This window comes from Balaenoptera musculus, chromosome 17, assembly GCF_009873245.2.
Source record: "Balaenoptera musculus isolate JJ_BM4_2016_0621 chromosome 17, mBalMus1.pri.v3, whole genome shotgun sequence".
NCBI classification, from domain to species: domain Eukaryota; kingdom Metazoa; phylum Chordata; class Mammalia; order Artiodactyla; family Balaenopteridae; genus Balaenoptera; species Balaenoptera musculus.
The window spans coordinates 76,348,422-76,365,930 of record NC_045801.1 but is presented as its reverse complement, the minus strand read 5'-3'; the positions used below and the strand labels follow the sequence as shown (position 1 = coordinate 76,365,930).

The 17,509-nt window shown below is 48.2% G+C and overlaps 1 protein-coding gene across 5 annotated transcripts in view; it reads left to right on the top strand.

Annotated features, from left to right (window-relative positions):
* LYN (LYN proto-oncogene, Src family tyrosine kinase) overlaps window positions 1–17,509 on the top strand; it is a 110,651-nt gene that overhangs the window by 75,101 nt on the left and 18,041 nt on the right. For all 5 annotated transcript variants that reach the window (XM_036829999.1, XM_036830000.1, XM_036830002.1 and 2 more), the window contains 2 exons: window positions 419–601; window positions 2,673–2,749. In XM_036829999.1, the coding sequence (XP_036685894.1) occupies window positions 419–601; window positions 2,673–2,749 (260 nt within the window). The remainder of the gene's footprint in view (window positions 1–418; window positions 602–2,672; window positions 2,750–17,509) is intronic.

Genomic DNA, 17,509 nt, shown 5'->3' with positions numbered 1-17,509 from the left:
ACCCATAATTAAGCCAGTCCTCGGTGTATTTTGGTGTATTTTCTTCCATACCATTGTCAGGATTTGTGTGTACGTAGGAGTATATAGAGCTTTGGTGTGTGTGGTTTTTTGGTCTTGGATAAAGAACATTTTATTAATTAGAGAAAATGGTGCAGTGCATATATGGAGCTTTATTTTACCATTGTTTTATAAAAAAACCTTTTGATTTCAGAATAATTCTAGGGGTTTTTTGGTAAAGATAGTACAGAGAATTCCCATTTACCCTTTACTCAGCTGCCCCTAATGTTACATAAACAGGTTTTAGATAATGTTAACACTGTAGAGTTCATAGAAGTTTTTTCTGTCTATAACTAAATATTCTTCTAAGTCTGCATGAAGTTTTTGATAAATCACGGCCTCCCTTCTTTTCTCTCCCTAGGTTACTATAACAACAGTACCAAAGTGGCTGTAAAAACCCTGAAGCCAGGCACAATGTCTGTGCAAGCATTCCTGGAAGAGGCCAACCTCATGAAGACCCTGCAGCATGACAAGCTGGTGCGGCTGTACGCCGTGGTCACCAAGGAGGAGCCCATCTACATCATCACCGAGTACATGGCCAAGGGTGAGCGCCACCCACCGGCACCCGTGCTTGCGGAGCCCGGACCCTCAAAAAGGAAAACACCTAAACGTTCCGAGAAGATGCAGATACTTCAAATTGTAAAACAGCAGGCTCCCTACCAAAGCATCAGCACATATAGGAGACTGAAGCCTTTTCATAAACCACATCAGTGGAAGTCACCTGTTATAAAATGAATCTGTCGTCTTCCTAGTTTCTCTGCACTTGTCTCCATGTATACATTAGCTCCAAGAGTCGCACCCCATACCTAGTCAGCCCCCAGGAAGTATCTGTCAAATAAGTAAATATGGATATCAAGTAAGAGTATTATTGTTATGGGTTCAAAATGTGAGTTCTCAAAATTTCAAAACCAGTTCCATTTCCTCTTTAGCGTCACCTAAATGTTCAGGGTGTCACTTCAAAATGTAAATATTTTTAAAGCCTGTCAAGGTCAAATTCCTGTGTCATCACAGAATCCCTGAGGAAGAGGTTTCGAGCCACCAGCTTTTCTCCCATTGTTGTCACCTTCAGATGAAGGATCTGGAACCACCACCCTTCTGCCTCCAGTTCAGTAGAAATACTAATAAACTGCTAAGTGATTTCTAAAGAATCTTTGGAAGGAATGAAGGAAGAAAAGACACATAAGCCATAATCCAGAATTAACAGTGGTCTCCTGCAGAATGGAGATTATAGTGTATGTCATAGCTGAATAGGTTAGATAGATGATTATTACATTTTCTTATTTAATATATGTTAATATTTCAGAATATTAGTCCCCCAGAGTCCTTCCAATAAAGAACATTGTTTTTTAAAAAGCCCTATTGCCTGTGGCTTAGGTTGCTACAACCCAGAAACCAGGCTCAGGGTCAGACATTTAAGCAGCAGTTCAGTAGATACTTGTTGGGTTAATTAACTAATAATATTTCTTAATCATAAATGTAAACATGAGTTTCTCCGGATAACAGTGCCTACCTTGTATTGAGCAATTACTATATGTCAGACTGCTCTTGACGTCTTCCCTGGGGGATCTCACTCAATCTTCCCAGCAGTCTGAGGGCTAAGTACCACTGTTCTGAGTTGTGGATTTTTTAAAAATTTTTTATTTTTTTTAACTTTTAATTTTATATTGGAGGATAGTTGATTAATAATGTTGTGTTAGTTTCAGGTATACAGCCAAGTGATTCAGTTATATTGTACATATACACGTATCTATTCTTTTTCCAATTCTTTTCCCATTTAGGTGGTTACGTAATATGGAGCAAAGTTCCCTGTGCTATACAGTAGGTCCTTGTATCCATTGTAACCTTGTACAGTAGGTTATCCATTTTAAATATAGCAGTGTTTGTTGTGGATTAATTGAGCACTTACTACCTGCCAGCTCCCTGGCACGTGCTTTAAACATGTCCTCCCGCGGACTCTGATAGATCTCCTGGGACCTGCCCTCTCTTGACAGGGACTCGGACGAGGTACAGAACTTGCCCAAGCCTACCCTCAGGTTGGCACCATAAGTTCTAGAAGAAGAAGCAGGTCGTGTTTTAGAGATGAAGCCCCAGGAAGCAGGAGACTTTGCCTGTGGGCACGCGCCCCTTTAAGTAAGGTCTCACTTTCCTCCAGAGCGCAGTTGGTTCATCAAATACTCATTGGGCGCCTGGGGCATGGCTGAGATCCGTGCTGGACACGGAGGGCAGTAGCCCAGCTGAGCGGCTGCTGTGGACACAGGCAGGCCGACTGGCTCGTTTCTGTGCCAGAGAAGCTCTGGAGATCAGGTGCTGCAGGACGTGTACCGTGGTGGCAGGTACGAAGTGCTCCGTAGCGAGAAAGCAGCATCCACCGTCACCTTTTCTTACCTGGAGCTCATGTACATTTCACATCAGGTCAAAGGAGACAGGTTAAAGGGGACTGGGTTTGACCCACGTCAGGAAAAGGCGCTGTGACCACACAGATTTACAAAGCAGTCATTTTGCGTGGTCCCCCTCGCCCCGCCCTGCCCTGCCAGTAGGAATGATCTTTTGAATTCTGTTTGGATTTTTTTCTTGTGTGTTTGAACTACACTAACGATCCCTTCCTCTGTCAACAGGCAGTTTGCTGGATTTCCTGAAGAGTGACGAAGGGGGCAAAGTGCTGCTTCCAAAGCTGATTGACTTCTCTGCTCAGGTGAAGTATGAAAAAACCGGCACGCTGTAAATTGCAAAACCTCCCTGCTTCAGACTCGGGATGGAATTGTACTTCCAGGGAGAAGGCCTTTGCGTTGTGTTTCCCGGTAGCGGTGATAACAAAAAGATCTCCCAAAGGACGTGTCTTTGGAGGCGGCGATGGGTGTTTCCCTTGGAATGTGTGTGTGCATGTATCTAGTGTTGACTTGGACGCCCTTGTCTCTGACCCAGGTCCACCTCTTTATACTTGTATTCATTTCTGCGTGAGACATAGAAACAGCACGACTGAGCTGATCACTTTGTGTGCATTTTGGAGAAGAACTCCACGGGGTGTAAGCACAGCACCTTCTAAGTGATGCATCTGTGGTGTTTAAGTTACTGATCTAAAGTACTGATGCTTTTAAGTCCTCAGTGTTCCCGAAAACAGAGGAACTGTCTTCCTTCCCTCTCTACCCCCTTTCACTCCTTCTTGTTGGGTGTGTCTTTAGGATTCTGAAAAATACTCATTTATAGCATTTCTAGTACTAGCCTAAAAGTTACAAATTTGTTTAGTTTGGAACCACATGATGTTTTCTGAAGTGTATTTAAGAGAAGAGGGAAGTTACCCAGAAACCCAGCCCTGTGCCTGGCATCGCAAGGAAATGCACATTTGCATGTTGCCAGCTACTGACTTTTCAGGGTTTCGTTGTGTCCGTCAGTCATGTTCAGCGATTTGCTTGTCTCTTGATACTGGTCATGGGTGGTTCATGCTGGGAAGACTACATACCATAAAGCCCAAAGGAGCATGAGAGGTTTCTAGAAGTTCTGGGAAAGGGGGGTCGTTATGGTCTTCATTTCTTATGCCCATTTCTTCCTTAGACCCTCTTTTAAAACTTGGGAAATTGATAAGGCCTTCTTGGGAAGATGAGGCTGAAGGAATGACTTAGTCCACAGGTAAAGCGCTTTGAGGAAGACTCAGAACACATACTGTGCAGCAGAGTGTCGGGGGCAGAGCCGGAGCCCAGTGTCCTCGACTGGAGCTGGTGCCGAGGCTCGGCCACTCGGTAGCCACTGTCAGGAGGGCCTTTGCCTCCTTGGGTCAGTGTATTCGCTTGTCCGAGGCGCGTGGTCATTGCTGCTTCAAGGAGATGTGTCGAGGGTTAAAGTCAAAGCTTGGGTCCCTCTTGGCACCGATGAACGAGGCCCTCCGCTCGCCCTGTTGGATGAGGGCATTGAGAGGGGGTTGTAAAGGCTCCTGAAAGGGAAAGGGGCTGACAGGGGTGTGGAGGAGCGGGGCACGTGGCCTGGAGGCCTGAGTGGTCACCCCCGCCCCAGCCTTAAGGGTCTGATCTGTGCCTACCGTTCTGTAGGGTGGAAATGAGCATGTCGGGGCGTGTACTACACCTGAGTAGGACTTCATCCTGTCATGTGGGCATTTTGTATTTGATTTTTTATAGCTTATCTCATAATACCTTGACATCTTCGGAGGTTTTAAGGTCCAAGTCAAGGCCTCCGTCTCTAGTCTTTAACTTTTAAATTACTCCTATTACTGCAAAGGTTAACTTTTTCTAACAGAAATGAGGTGGGGGGAAAGGTTGCTTTCTAAACCTGTGTAACTCGCCAAGTCAGTTATCACAGAGCCTGGCACTGACCATGACTTTCAGGTTGTAGGTTCCAGGAGGGGCCGGGTGCAATCAAGGCCACTGCCACTGGTCACCATCCAAGCCAGAGTACCAAAGCCAGCTCACGGGCTGGTGCTCTTGCTTACCTGTCTCAGGCTGGCTTTCCCAGCAGTGACCGCCGGGTACAACATCTAGTTCTAAGTGCAGGAGTGTTGAGTGTCCGTGGAGAGGCAGCTGCACTGAGAAAGGCCCTAGGAGGTGGGGTCAGCACGAAACTCATGGTCTTTACAACGGGATCCGTGTCCTTTCGAGTCCGTCTTTGTTCACGGTGCAAACCTTGCCCAGACTCTTCCCCAGCCCTTCCCTCAAGGGGGAGCACATGAGACCTGCTACCCCTTACTTATCATCTGTTTCATATGCTTGTGGCTTTTCTTATTATAATATTGGAGGGGCCTGCACCTCGGCAACGAGGGTGGGACCTGTGCGCCCCGGTCTCAGTCTGTGACCATATACCACACACACCTGCTCCCGTTAACCGTGCCCGCTGCCCCATCCCACTGGGATACCGCCTGTTCCCTTTATGACTGGCAGTAACCAACACCCCTCCATCTTCATGTGCCTTTCTGAAATGATCTCTATACAAAGAAAGTCATCTCTGAATTTTTTCTCCTTTTCCTCTCCATCATGTGCCAGTAATTAACATTGTAGCTTTCCCATAGTGAATAACTCAAGAATAGTAAATATGAATAAAGCTGGCCCAAGGTGATACAGGACAGGGACTTCCCTGGCGGTCCAGTGGTTAAGTCTCCGTGTTTCCAATGCAGGGGGCGTGGGTTCCATCCCTGGTGGGGGAACTAAGATTCCACATGCGTGGTGCGGCAAAAAGAAAAAAAAAAAAAAAAGAAGGGGATACAGGACACCCGGATACCTAATAATCCAGCCTTTCCTACCCCTTTTCTCCACTTGACTATTTAGAGTGGAAATAGGGTAAAGCAGAAGAATTGGTGAGTCCATGTGGTGTTTGAACGCTAACAATTAGTAGCCTGTAAAATACGTTTACACTTTCCTTTTTCCATTTGCATTGTCAATAGCATCAGAGATTTGGGAAACTGAGTGTGCACAAGAAACTGTCGTTAAATACAGCAGGTTTTCACAATGGGAGACTGAGAGTAGAAATAAACCAGTTGACTGACTCCCAGCTCCAGAAGAATAAGGAACCGGGGGAGATGGGGGGGGGAGGGGTATGTGAGGGGCAGCGCTGGGACTTTTCCCAGACTCCCCTCTGGCCTCTTCTTCCCTCTCCCCACCACCTACTTCCCCATGCTCCTTTCCCCTCCCTATTCTCCCTGAGGGCCCATCGAGACAGGAAGGAGGTGAGGGCACGTGATCGTTCATGTGAGAGCTGATTTCATCACTTCCTGTCTCAGGATGAGTTCTGAAAGGCTCTTCGGAGCCCCAGTATAATCCACACCCCCCAAGCCATGTCTCAGGCCACACCCGCCTTCCTCTCCACTTAATGGAGATTAAGAAATCCCAACTAAATCAGCTCTATCCAGTGCTTTCCTTCTTGTATTAAATGAAGCCATCTTGGCCTTTTTGCGCTGAAGTAGGAAAATGACCCCTTGGCAAAGAAAGTTTGATAACTTCAGAGCAGAGAGACTTTGCCTAATTCCCTTCCAGCCCTTGCCTCATGTGAGGGAAGAAAAATGAACTTGGAAAGAGGAAGGGGTGAAATCTGTGGGAATTCCCTTCAGCAGAGGCAGAAATGGAATCGTAGCCTTGTCAAACGGAGAGGAAAAAGAAGTGGGAAATTCACAGTTGCAATATGGAAGTCAGATAAATCATGCTGTAATTCAGGCCAGGGAATCAAAGCATTTCTTGGTCTCTGGAGGCAACATCCCTGACGTATAAAAAGTACCAAAAACGAAATGGACAGTTAGGTGTGAGTAAAACTGTAATAAAAACGGGAGAATCAAAGTTGTTGTTATAATCATGGCAGCAAGTAACATTTCTTTAACTCTTTCTAGATAATAAAACACTTCTGCTTCCATCATTAAATTTGAGCCCAACAAGCTTGAAAGCATTTATGTTGTTATTTAATACATTTTACAGATGAGGATACATTTTAATACATTTTACCTTGGACTTGCCCAAGGTTACAGACAAGTGGGTAGAATTGCTGGGCTCCATCCTGGTTCCTCTGACTGTAAATAACTGCTCTTTCCTCTGCACCCCACTGTCATTCCGTGAGCCGAGTTGCCCCTGTGATGATTTTGCACCTGACACTATGCTGATATGCATTTTCCCCTTTTAAGGATTTTGATGATCAGAATTAATAATATATTTAGCATTTTTTTCCCCCCAAAATCTCTATTACCAAGATGTAGATTTTTCTATCACAAAGTGATCATGCTCAAGATACAGTTTGCCCCCTAGTGTTAAAGTTTAAGCCACATTTAAGTTGGAAATTGGGAAAGCAAGGCAGGTAGGATACCTCAGTCTACCATCATGTGATTCTCAGCCAGTTTAGTACAAAGGCCTTTGACATCAGAGCTTCTGGGTCCGCCCTCATTACGGTATCTATTGACCAAGAAAACAGCATATAGACTGGGGATCCCTTGTCATAACTCTAAGTTGGAACCCACCAGTCTGTTGGTGGTAAATGGGGTCTGAAGTGTCCGGAGGGGGCTGTTGTGGGGAAGTTTCTGGAGTACTTGCCCATGAGTGGGTCTCCTCATTCTGTCTCTTTGTAAAGAATCTAAAAGATAAGTTAGGATCTCATTGTCCAGCTCAAGGCTCCCCTCCATACCTCCCCCACCCACAAATAATATCATAATGAAGCAACTACGTTATTTTCAAAACCTTTATTGGTATTAACCCCTAATTAACAGTGTCATCACATTTAATCTAGCTAAGCTGGAGGGAGAATCACATCGAAACGCCAGATCGGGTTCAGTGGCACGTGGAACCTCAGGTGACAGACTTGGTTTGCGTTTCATCCGGGAGGCTGGGTCTCCTCTCCACCTCACATTTGATCTCCCCTCTTTACACGGGAATTCTCATACGTGACTCTAGGGAGGCCCCACGTGCTCGGCCCTTCTTTCAACCACAAGACCCTCCTCCAGGGGAAGCGGCCAGCACTGCAGAGACAGTTAATTCCACAAAATCGTCTGAGCCGGGTCCGCCCTGCTGAGGGGTCACACGGCCATCAGGACACGGTGGTCCCTCGCTGTGTGTCATTGAGGAACCACTGCTTGGAAGCCATTCCCAATGTAAACTGTCTTACAGACACGGTGGTTCTCTCTTTCTACACAGTATGAGAAATATCAGTGTCATTTTGTGAATGGAGCTATTGATGATGTTAATGGTGGAGAAAGCATTGAGCTGAGAGTTGGAAAACCTGCTCCAGCCTGGGTAGAATCATCCCTTTGGCCCCGGGGTCCTCCTCTGTGAGAAGGGGTCACCAGTCAGCTTTCCTGTTGCCTCGGCTCTGATGTTCTACGACTAAGAAAATCTCCTCCTACTTAGAATGTCTGTGTCAATTATCACCCCAAAGTTAAAATGAATGCTTCTGAGTATATTCAGAGGATGCTGATATAAGATTTTGACATTGCTCTAAACAAAGGAATATGAATGCATCATACAAATGTAGTACCCAGGTGACAGGCACGTAAATCCTCTATTATCTTTTCTGAATAATGAATTTTATGTCTGAGACTTAAACTTCAGCCATGAAAACTTACAAGATGGACAAATGAAAGTAGAGTTACTGTCAGCATTGAAAAACTGATCATACGCAGCTTCCTTCTGAAAAAGTTGGAAGAATAGGAAGCTGTCATTTTAAAATAGCGTAAAGGGCTTCCCTGGTGGCGCAGTGGTTAAGAATCTGCCTGCCAGTGCAGGGGACACGGGTTCGAGACCTGGTCCTGGAAGATCCCACATGCCGTGGAGCAGCTAAGCCCGTGTGCCACAACTACTGAACCTGTGCTCTAGAGCCCACGAGCCACAACTACTGAGCCTGCACGCCACAACTACTGAGGCTGTGCTCTAGAGTTCTTGAGCCACAACTACTGAGCCAGCATGCCACAACTACTGAGCCTGCAAGCCACAACTACTGAAGCCCGCACACCTAGAGCCTGTGCCCCACAACAAGAGAAGCCACCACAATGAGAAGCCTGCGCACCGCAAGGAAGAGAAGCCCCAGCTCGCTGCAACTAGAGAAAGCCCGCGCGCAGCAACGAAGACACAATGCAGCCAAAAATTAATTAATTAATTAAAAAATAAAATAAAATAGCGTAAAACAGGAACACTTTTTTTTTTCTGTTAGGTGGTTGGGGTGTCTGGCATATTTAAGCAGAAGAACCACGACTGGTTGTTTAACATAGCAGAAAAGGCAGAAGAAGTTATTCTTGCTTTAATTTTGACTGGAAACCTTTCTAGCACCAATAGGAAGCTTTCAGCTCATGTCCAGGGGGAGGTGGTGGGACTTCTGGTCTACGTGCCAGCTCTGCCTCTTATCTGGGAATGATTTTATCCAGGCGCGGCAATTTCTGGTCAGCGTGCCTATAAGTCACAAAATAATTTCCTCTTCAGATACTCATCTTGGAAGCCTGCAAGGCTAGAATCAAATCAAAGTAGTTTAGGAGCGGGCAGGGCTCATTACCAGCTGCTTATTTTTAAACGCGGACGTGAACGCACTGGAGGGGGGGGCTGCAGAGTCAGTTCAGTTGCTCTTTGTCTTAAGCACGTCGCTCGCCCTCCCCGTGCGCCCCTCACCCTCTCGGTACCCCCCCCCCCCTTTTCACCACAGCGTGTGCTGCGCACAGCCGCGCGTGCGCCAGGGCTGGGATGAGCAAGGCGCATCCCTGTGTCGGGGAGCGGATGGCTTGCTGCCGGAGGAGGGGGAGTAGCGGGCCGCGCTGCGGGCTGCCTTCAGGGCCCGAGGAGCAGCGTGGAACCCAAGCGGGGCGGGAGCGGCAGGAGGGGAGGCCTCCTGGGCGGTGAGCCTGGCAGACAGCGTTAGGCCTGCGAGGCTGGGCAGGGACGGATGTGGGGAGGCGGCTCTGGCTGGGGGAACGTGGTGCGTAAGGGCACAGGAGAGGGGTAACGGGGTGGGAGCAGGGACCCTGAGAGCTAGACACGGACGTTAAGGAAAGCCGGAAGCATTGCCAGCCCCTGGGTTCCGCGGGAGGAGCAGTTAAGTGATTTGTAGGTAACCGAAGAGATGTACGTATTGGAGAAAAGGGGAAAATGATTATGCTCAGCAGATGGTCTCTCGGGAGTTATACTTTTACTTTACCTTCGAGGAATCCGTGGGTGCTGTTTGCATTTACTGTCACGTGCCCTTGGGCCTCCCCAGTGGCCTCTGATCGACCCCCCCCCCCCCGCCGGCCCCCCGACCCCGTGCTCGCTGTAGAAACCACAGGTGCTCTGCTCCGAAGGTACTCTGCTGCTGCTGACTTTGGTTTGGTCTGCTGTGTTCTGTAAACCTGAGACCCCGAAAGGGGGAAGGAGGGGGCAGGGGCGTGTCTGCGCTCCATCCAAGCTCGTCTTTAAAGGGAACACCCTGACGTGGGCAGGAACCGTCCCGGAGCTTTTCCATCAGAGTTAGATTTCTCAGCACCCCGGCCTCCTCCCCACCCCCGTGCCCCCAAACCAAAGAGCACTTTGGCCCGGGAGCCCGAAACCTGAAGAGGCTGAGTCCGGGGAGGACCGAACCTCCCACCCGGAGGCTGCCCCGCGTTGCCCAGGAGGCGGGTGTGGGAGCCCAGCCGCGAACGCGGGCGGCTTGCTCCTCGTCCTGGGCGTGACGGGGGCCCGTGAACGTCTAAGCGGGAAGGCGATGCGCCGAGCTCCGCACGCCCTGCGTTGCCCCGGGCACAGCCGTGCCGCGGAGGGAGCGGGGCTGGAGCCCGGGGTCCCGGGAGGCGGGTGGGCCGAACGGAGCCCCGCCCATCCCAGGTGTGCAGAAGGGAAAGCGAGGGCGACGCCCGGTGTCTGGATGGGCGTGGACGCCGGGATTGGGGGGCGCGGGGGTCGGTTTTGCTGTGGGGATTGAAGTGTGGGACACCCAGCTGGACATGTTCCGGGGGGCCAGGGACTTCACTGTGGGGCCTGGGCTTGGAATCGGGGCGCGAGCTGAGAGGCCCCAACTCCTTCCCCGCTGTCACTGACCCAAGTCGAACACTCACAGGATGAATGACCTTGTAGCTGCCTAACTAGCCTTGGGCTTCAGCTCTGCTTCTTCCAGAGCCCGTCTGTCACACAGCAGCCAGAGTGCTGCTCTAAAACCTCTTTTTTTTTTTTTTTTAATTTTATTTACTTAGTTTTGGCTGTGTTGGGTCTTCATTGCTGCGTGCAGGCTTTCTCTAGTTGCGGCGAGCGGGGGCTACTCTTCATTGCGGTGCACAGGCTTCTCACTGCGGTGGCTTCTCTTGTTGTGGAGCACGGGCTCTAGGCACGCGGCTTCAGTAGTTGTGGTTCGTGGGCTCTAGAGCACAGGCTCAGTAGTTGTGGCACGCGGGCTTCAGTGGTTGTGGCTCGTGGGCTTCAGTAGTTGTGGCTCACGGGCTCTAGAGCACAGTCTCAGGAGTTGTGGCATGCGGGCTTCAGGAGTAGTGGCGCGCGGGCTCTAGAGCTCAGACTCAGTAGTTGTGGCGCACAGGCTTCAGTAGTTGTGGCTCACAGGCTTCAGTAGTTGTAGCTCGTGGGCTCTAGAGCGCAGGCTCAGTAGTTGTGGTGCGTGGGCTCAGTAGTTGTGGTGCACGGGCTTAGTTGTTCCACGGCATGTGGGATCTTCCCAGACCAGGGCTCGAACCCGTGTCCCCTGCATTGGCAGGCGGATTCTTAACCACTGTGTCACCAGGGAAGCCCCTAAGACATAAGTCTTAACTCTCTCTAATCCAGTCTGATATGTCAAACTTCCGTATTTCCTTGCTGTAATTTGTGTTTATTTAATATAGATGAGGTCATGCATCTTTTCCTATATTCCTTCTTTGTTTGCAGTTTATTTTTCTGGGAACTGTTTCTTTAAGCTTTTTACCCATTTTTTGTTATTAGTTCATCATTATCCATCCTTTCTAATTATTCTTTTCATCACACGTTAGGTTTGTACTGTATGTGCTGTTTTGTACATATTGAACTGAATGTTACAGCTTTTCATTTTATTGAAAACTCTCCATAAACATGTATGTACCTATTACAATATAATATTCTATTCCTGTGACTGTATCGTGATTTCCTTACCATTCCCTGGTAGATGAACATTTGGAGAATCTCTACTTTTTCACTAATGTAAGTAACAATACAAAACATTACTGTGGACAAAACTTTACTTTCTGCATGTATGTCCTTAGGCCCCAGTAGCCAGATAAGAGATCAGAGTAGGAGTGTTTCTGAGTCACTTGACAGTCACAGCTTGTTTTCAGCGAGCAGAATTGCATGTTTGTGCCCAGTGACTTGTTCCTCAGCTGCAGGTGTGTGGGGCGCACCCAGTCAGGCCACATTCCTCCTCAGAGGCAGCTCTGATCTGGCCATCACACATCCTCTCTCCTGCAGAAGACTGGACAGAAGTGCCAATGGCTTTTCTCTTGTTTCTCCATCCCTGGCATAAGTTGAGAACGTTCTGCTTCCTTCTTCTCCTTCCAGGGTGATAAGCATGGTTCGTTAGCTGCAGATCAGGGGTGGGTCATCTAAATATTTATTTATTTATTTATTTGGCTGCACCGGGTCTTTGTTGTGGCACGCGGATCTTTAGTTGCAGCATGCGAACTCTTAGTTGCAGCATGCATGCGGGGTCTAGTTCCCTGACCAGGGATCATACCCAGGACCCCCTTCATTGGGAGCACTTAGTTTTAGCCACTGGACCACCAGGGATATCCAGGGGTAGGTCATCTAGATGACAGTAGTAGCAGTGAAATTGATGCAGAAGAGGGGAGAGTAAGCAAAGGAGATTTCTAATCTTAGTGTAGGTTCTTGACTGCCCTGTCCTGGGGGTACAGAGTACGGAGTCCCTTCCCTGACTGGCGGTGGGTGATCCCCGACAGGGCATCCCTTTACAACCTCAGGCAGCCGGTATCAGGGAGCCCCGTCAGCGGATGCAGAGTCTGGGTCCAGCTTCTCCTAAGGGTGGTGGCAGCCACTCAGCAGCGGGGAAGCAGTGTGCCTGAGGCTGCGTTCGGGCGCCTCTGGGCAGCCTCCCACCTCCAGCCCCTCGGCTCTAAGAGAGCAGCCCTTCTGTCAGTTCACCATGATGAACCAGGTCTGGATGTGGGTCTTCTCGCTATGAATAGTAGTGGTATTAATATTAGTCATAGTGATCATTCATCTCCATCATGCACTGAGCAGCCTTGCATTCTCCTTTTCAGTCTCATCTGGACTCTACCAGGTTGATGCTATTCTTATCGCCACTTTGCAGAGTGGAAAACTTGAGATTTTGAGAAGAAACTTGCCCCCGTTTTGTATATAAAATCCAAGATGACCCATTGTAAGTCTCTGATCCACAGTCACAACTGTCCAACTGTCTTCTGAGGCATCATTGGTCTACTTCCTTCTAATCCCTAATTGTGTGTTCACATCAAGACCGGGTTTATTTGAGGGTAGACTGAGGAGCGGCCCGGGGCGGAAGTGATGCGGGAGGAGCCTTGACCGCTGCCTAGTGTGGTTTGGTCCCCCAGGTGTGCATGGGCGTCCCCATCCAGGGTGCCACCACAAGCTGTCGAAGCGTTTCCTTGGTCGTCAGCACACTGCGCAGGGGTGGGTGATGGGCATTGCCCGCTCTCCCTGTGGCCAACAGCCTTTACCACCTCTGCTCCTGCTTCCCTACAGCTGGAAGCTCCCAGTTTTATTTTTCAATTGTGATAGAATACACATAACATACATTTCATCCATTTTTAAGTGCCCAGTTCGGTGGCATGAAGTACATTCATGTTGTTGTGCGGTCATCACCACCAGCATCTCCAGAACCCTTTTCATCTTGCAGAACTGACACTGTGTACCCATTAACTCCCCATCCTCCCTCCCACCAGCCCTTGGCAACCACCATTCTACTGTCTGTCTCTGTGAATCTGATACTCTAAGTACCTCGTATGAGTGGAATCATACAGTATTTGCCCTTTTGCGACTGGCTTATTTCTCTTAGCATATTGTCCTTAAAGTTCATCGATGTTGTAGCCTGTGTTAGAATTCCATTCCTTTTTATGGCTGAATAATGTGCCATTGCTCACATAGACCAAACATTTTGGTTTTTTTATTCATCCATTGATGGACACTTGAGTTGTTTCCACTTTCTGCTTTTGTGAATAATGCTCCTATGAACAGGGGTGTACAAATATCAGTTAGATATTGTACAAGTGTCTGCTTTCAGTTGTTTGGGGTATATACCCAGTGGTGGAATTGATAGGTCACATGGTAATCCGATGTTGAATTTTTTGAGGAACACTCATTCTGGTTTCCACAGTGGCTGCACCGTTTTACATTCCCACCAGCAGTGCACAAGGGTGCTAATTTCTCCACTTCCTCAACAACACTGTTTATTTTCTGGTTTTTTCTTTTTTGTTTTGTTTGTTTGTTTGTTTCTATAATAGCCATCCTAATGGATGTGAACTGGTCCAATAAGTTTTTGCAAGAGAAAGTCTATGAGAATTAGTTGACAAATGGTTCTTCCTTTGCTGCTAATGAAGGTAAATCTCTTTCATGGAAACTTGCTGGTTTAAATATGGTTATTCAGTGCAGTTTTCTATGTGGAACTCATGCCTCCCTGAGGCTCTATGGGGCCTTGCATGCTTTTGGATTGATTGAATTTTGATCCGTCACAAAAACTTCACCAGCCCTAAGTTTGTACGTGTCAAGCTCTGCCCTCATCTTTCAGCTATGAAGGTATTACAGACTGCAGACTTTAACATGGCCACTTTTTAAATGATCTAGTTATTATTTCTCCTTTCTCTCCTTTTTCCTGATGTCAGCTTGCACATTCTACTGTTTGTAGCTCTTTTTAAAGGAAGAAGCTAGTATAGATAAATAGTTAAGAGCCCAGGAGGTGGGACCAGCCAGACTTGGATTCAAATCCAAGTCTATCTAGGAAAAATGTTTACTTCTCCGCGACTCAGCTTTCTCATCTTTACTATGAATACTGGCTACTTTCATAGGCTTGTTTGAGGGATTATAAATGCCTGGCAAGATGCCTGGGCAGGGTAAGCAGCCAGTATATGGCAGCTGTCACCATCCTCATCATCATCATTACCATCACCCTTATCATCACCACCATCACCACCATCATCAGTACCATCATCATCATCATCAGTACCACCATCATCACCACCATCATCAGTAGCACCACAATCATCACCACCATCACCACCATCATCAGTATCACCCACAATCATCACCACCATCACCACCATCATCAGTATCACCATCATCACCACCATCATCATCATCAAAGCAATAAACTCCACTATTTCTTAGAAGTTTTGCTTGGAAAAGAGGAATGAAGAAGAATATTTTAATAACCCAGTAAAGCTAAAACATACGAGGAAATTTGACCTCCAAACATAGCAAGGAATGAGCTCTATGCCATCCCTTCCTCTATCCAAATTATGGATTAAAGAGTGTAGGTATCCAGTATGGAGGATCAATGAATATTAATAGATAGAAAAGTACATCTATAGAAACTACCACGTACTACAAAACAAATGCTATCATATTTGGAGTACCGAGGAGGTGTGTTCTCACTTTAAACTCCCTGGTTTTTTTTACATTTTATTTTTGTGTTGTAATTAAATGGTCTTTTTAGGTCAGTTTGGGATTGACCCCAGGGGTGATAGAGAGGACCCTTCAGAGAGGCTTGAGACCCCATCAGAGAGACTGTAGGTTTAACCCATTTGTTTGGTTCGAACTTATTAATATTAGCATTATTATTATTTTGTAAGCTTCCCAAGGCTTTTGAAAGTAATTAATTATTTGAATTCTACTTTCCCCAAGTGTAGGAAGGAAATACGTATCTAAAGAGTGAGGCAAGCAATGCCTAATGGAACAGGTATAGCCACAGGAAACCCAAAATTTAGTCTTTCCTGCTTTCTGGCAGGTTTCTTGTTCAATCTCTCTCACTGCTTGTCTAAGTGACAAATGTTTTCCAGCCGGCCAATTCTAAGACAGATTGGGTTTTCGGTTCCAGTTTCTCATTCAGGCTGGAATTTCCTGGGGCAGATTTTAGCTTTGCTTGAGAGATCACATCGAGTCCCTCAATTAGGTTCCTTTATTCCTTTATTTCCTCCCTCGTCTGACTCACATGTGGGTTCTTCTCATTAAAATTTTAAAAATCACTCACTAAGCAAGATAGCCTGTTACTTGCCCGTTTCTCAGAACAGCGGTAGGAATTCGGGTGAACACAGAACCCTAAAGCAAGACTCACACGGCGAGGTCATCCGTGCAAACACTCCATTGTGTGTCCAGAGCTTCCTTCGTGGTCCTTGGTGACACCTGCGCGGTCCGTGCACTGATCGCATGCATGGGAACAGGCTTGTGGCTCAGAGCCTCAGCCCCGGACGGAGGGAGCCTGCTGGAGGCTGGGGCAGGCTGGGTGGGATGCCGGGGTCACAGCATTGATTGGGTTTCTGGGAAAAACAGAAAAAGATGCGTGACCTCTGTGGCCATTGCTAGCAGGGAAGGTCACTTGCAAGGAGGGTTATTTGAGTCTGCCTTGGTCTGTAAAACTTGATTGAGATTTCTTCTCCAGCATTGTATTCCACATAAAGTAAGTCTGTCTTGTATATACCCAACGGGTATTTCCTGCCCCAAGCATCGCCATCCTGCGAGCCCCAGATGGTCCCTGGCAACTCCCTTCTCAGTAAATGTATTTGAGGACCAGAGAGGAGGGTCCTGGGTTGCCTTCCTCAGGGCAGTGCGGGCAGGGGTGCGTGTAGATGTCTGCGGAGGCCGCTCCCAGGGTCTCCTCCTCATCTGGGGAACGGGGACACAGACTTTCTACTTAAACGTGGATATTGGAGAGGGAATATAAAGGAGTATGCTCACCTCAGGTGCTTCTGGAAACTTTGTTCTGATCTAACGTTTCTGACCTCATACCCCAGGAAACATTCATCTGCAAAGCATTTTGCGTTCTGTCGCCACCCTGCCCATCATAAGTGTGTGCATATGTCAGTGTGCGTGTCGGGGGGTTGGGTAGAAGATGATAGGCAGAGGAAGCAGAAGGATAATGCTTTATGAAATGTTGGGTTCTGAAAACGTCCCAGAAGTTTGTATGTATCTGCGTGGTGTGTATGCATGTGGGTGGGTGTAAAATCACGTGTGTGGATACTGACGTACTGAAAAATAGACACACACTGGCAACACTGCCATAGAGAGGGAGTGTCCGTGGTGGTCCTCCGAGATGCCCCACCACCTGGGGGTCTCAGATGCCGGGGATCTCAGATGCCGGGGACGGATGCCGTGCACCCACCAACCGGTGAGGCTGGGTCTCTTCCCCTTGGAGGAGGCAGTGCCTGTGGGCCCCTGAGGGTGCGTCTGTGGGGGGGTTGGCGCGTCGCCTTCACACCAGCAGTGGGAGAGGCAGGATCCCCGGTATTTGGGGTCAGAGTGTCCTCTGTGGTCACACGTGTGTTTCCAGCCCTTCAGGTCCCTGGCTGGGAAGCTGATTGGCGGGCGCCCGCTGGTCACGCCTTTCCTTCTCACAGCACAGTTGAAAGGCCTCCCTGGAGGATGGCCATGGGGCTGGGGGGCGGCTTATTTCGCACCTGACAAGATGAGGTTGGCCTCTCACTCAGAAAGCATCATTTTTTTTTAAAAAAATTATTTATTTATTTTTGGCTGTGTTGGGTCTTCGTTGCTGCGTGTGGGCTTTCTCTAGTTGCCGTGAGCGGGGGCTGCTCTTCATTGCGGTGTGCGGGCTTCTCATTGCAGTGGCTTCTCTTGTTGTGGAGCATGGGCTCTAGGCACGCGGGCTTCAGTAGTTGTGGCACGTGGGATCAGTAGTTGTGGCTCGGGGGCTCTAGAGCGCAGGCTCAGTAGTTGCGGCACACGGGTTTAGTTGCTCCGCAGCATGTGGGATCTTCCCGGACCAGGGCTCGAACCCGTGTCCCCTGCCTTGGCAGGCGGATTCTCAACCACTGCGCCACCAGGGAAGCCCAGGAAGCATCATTTTTAAT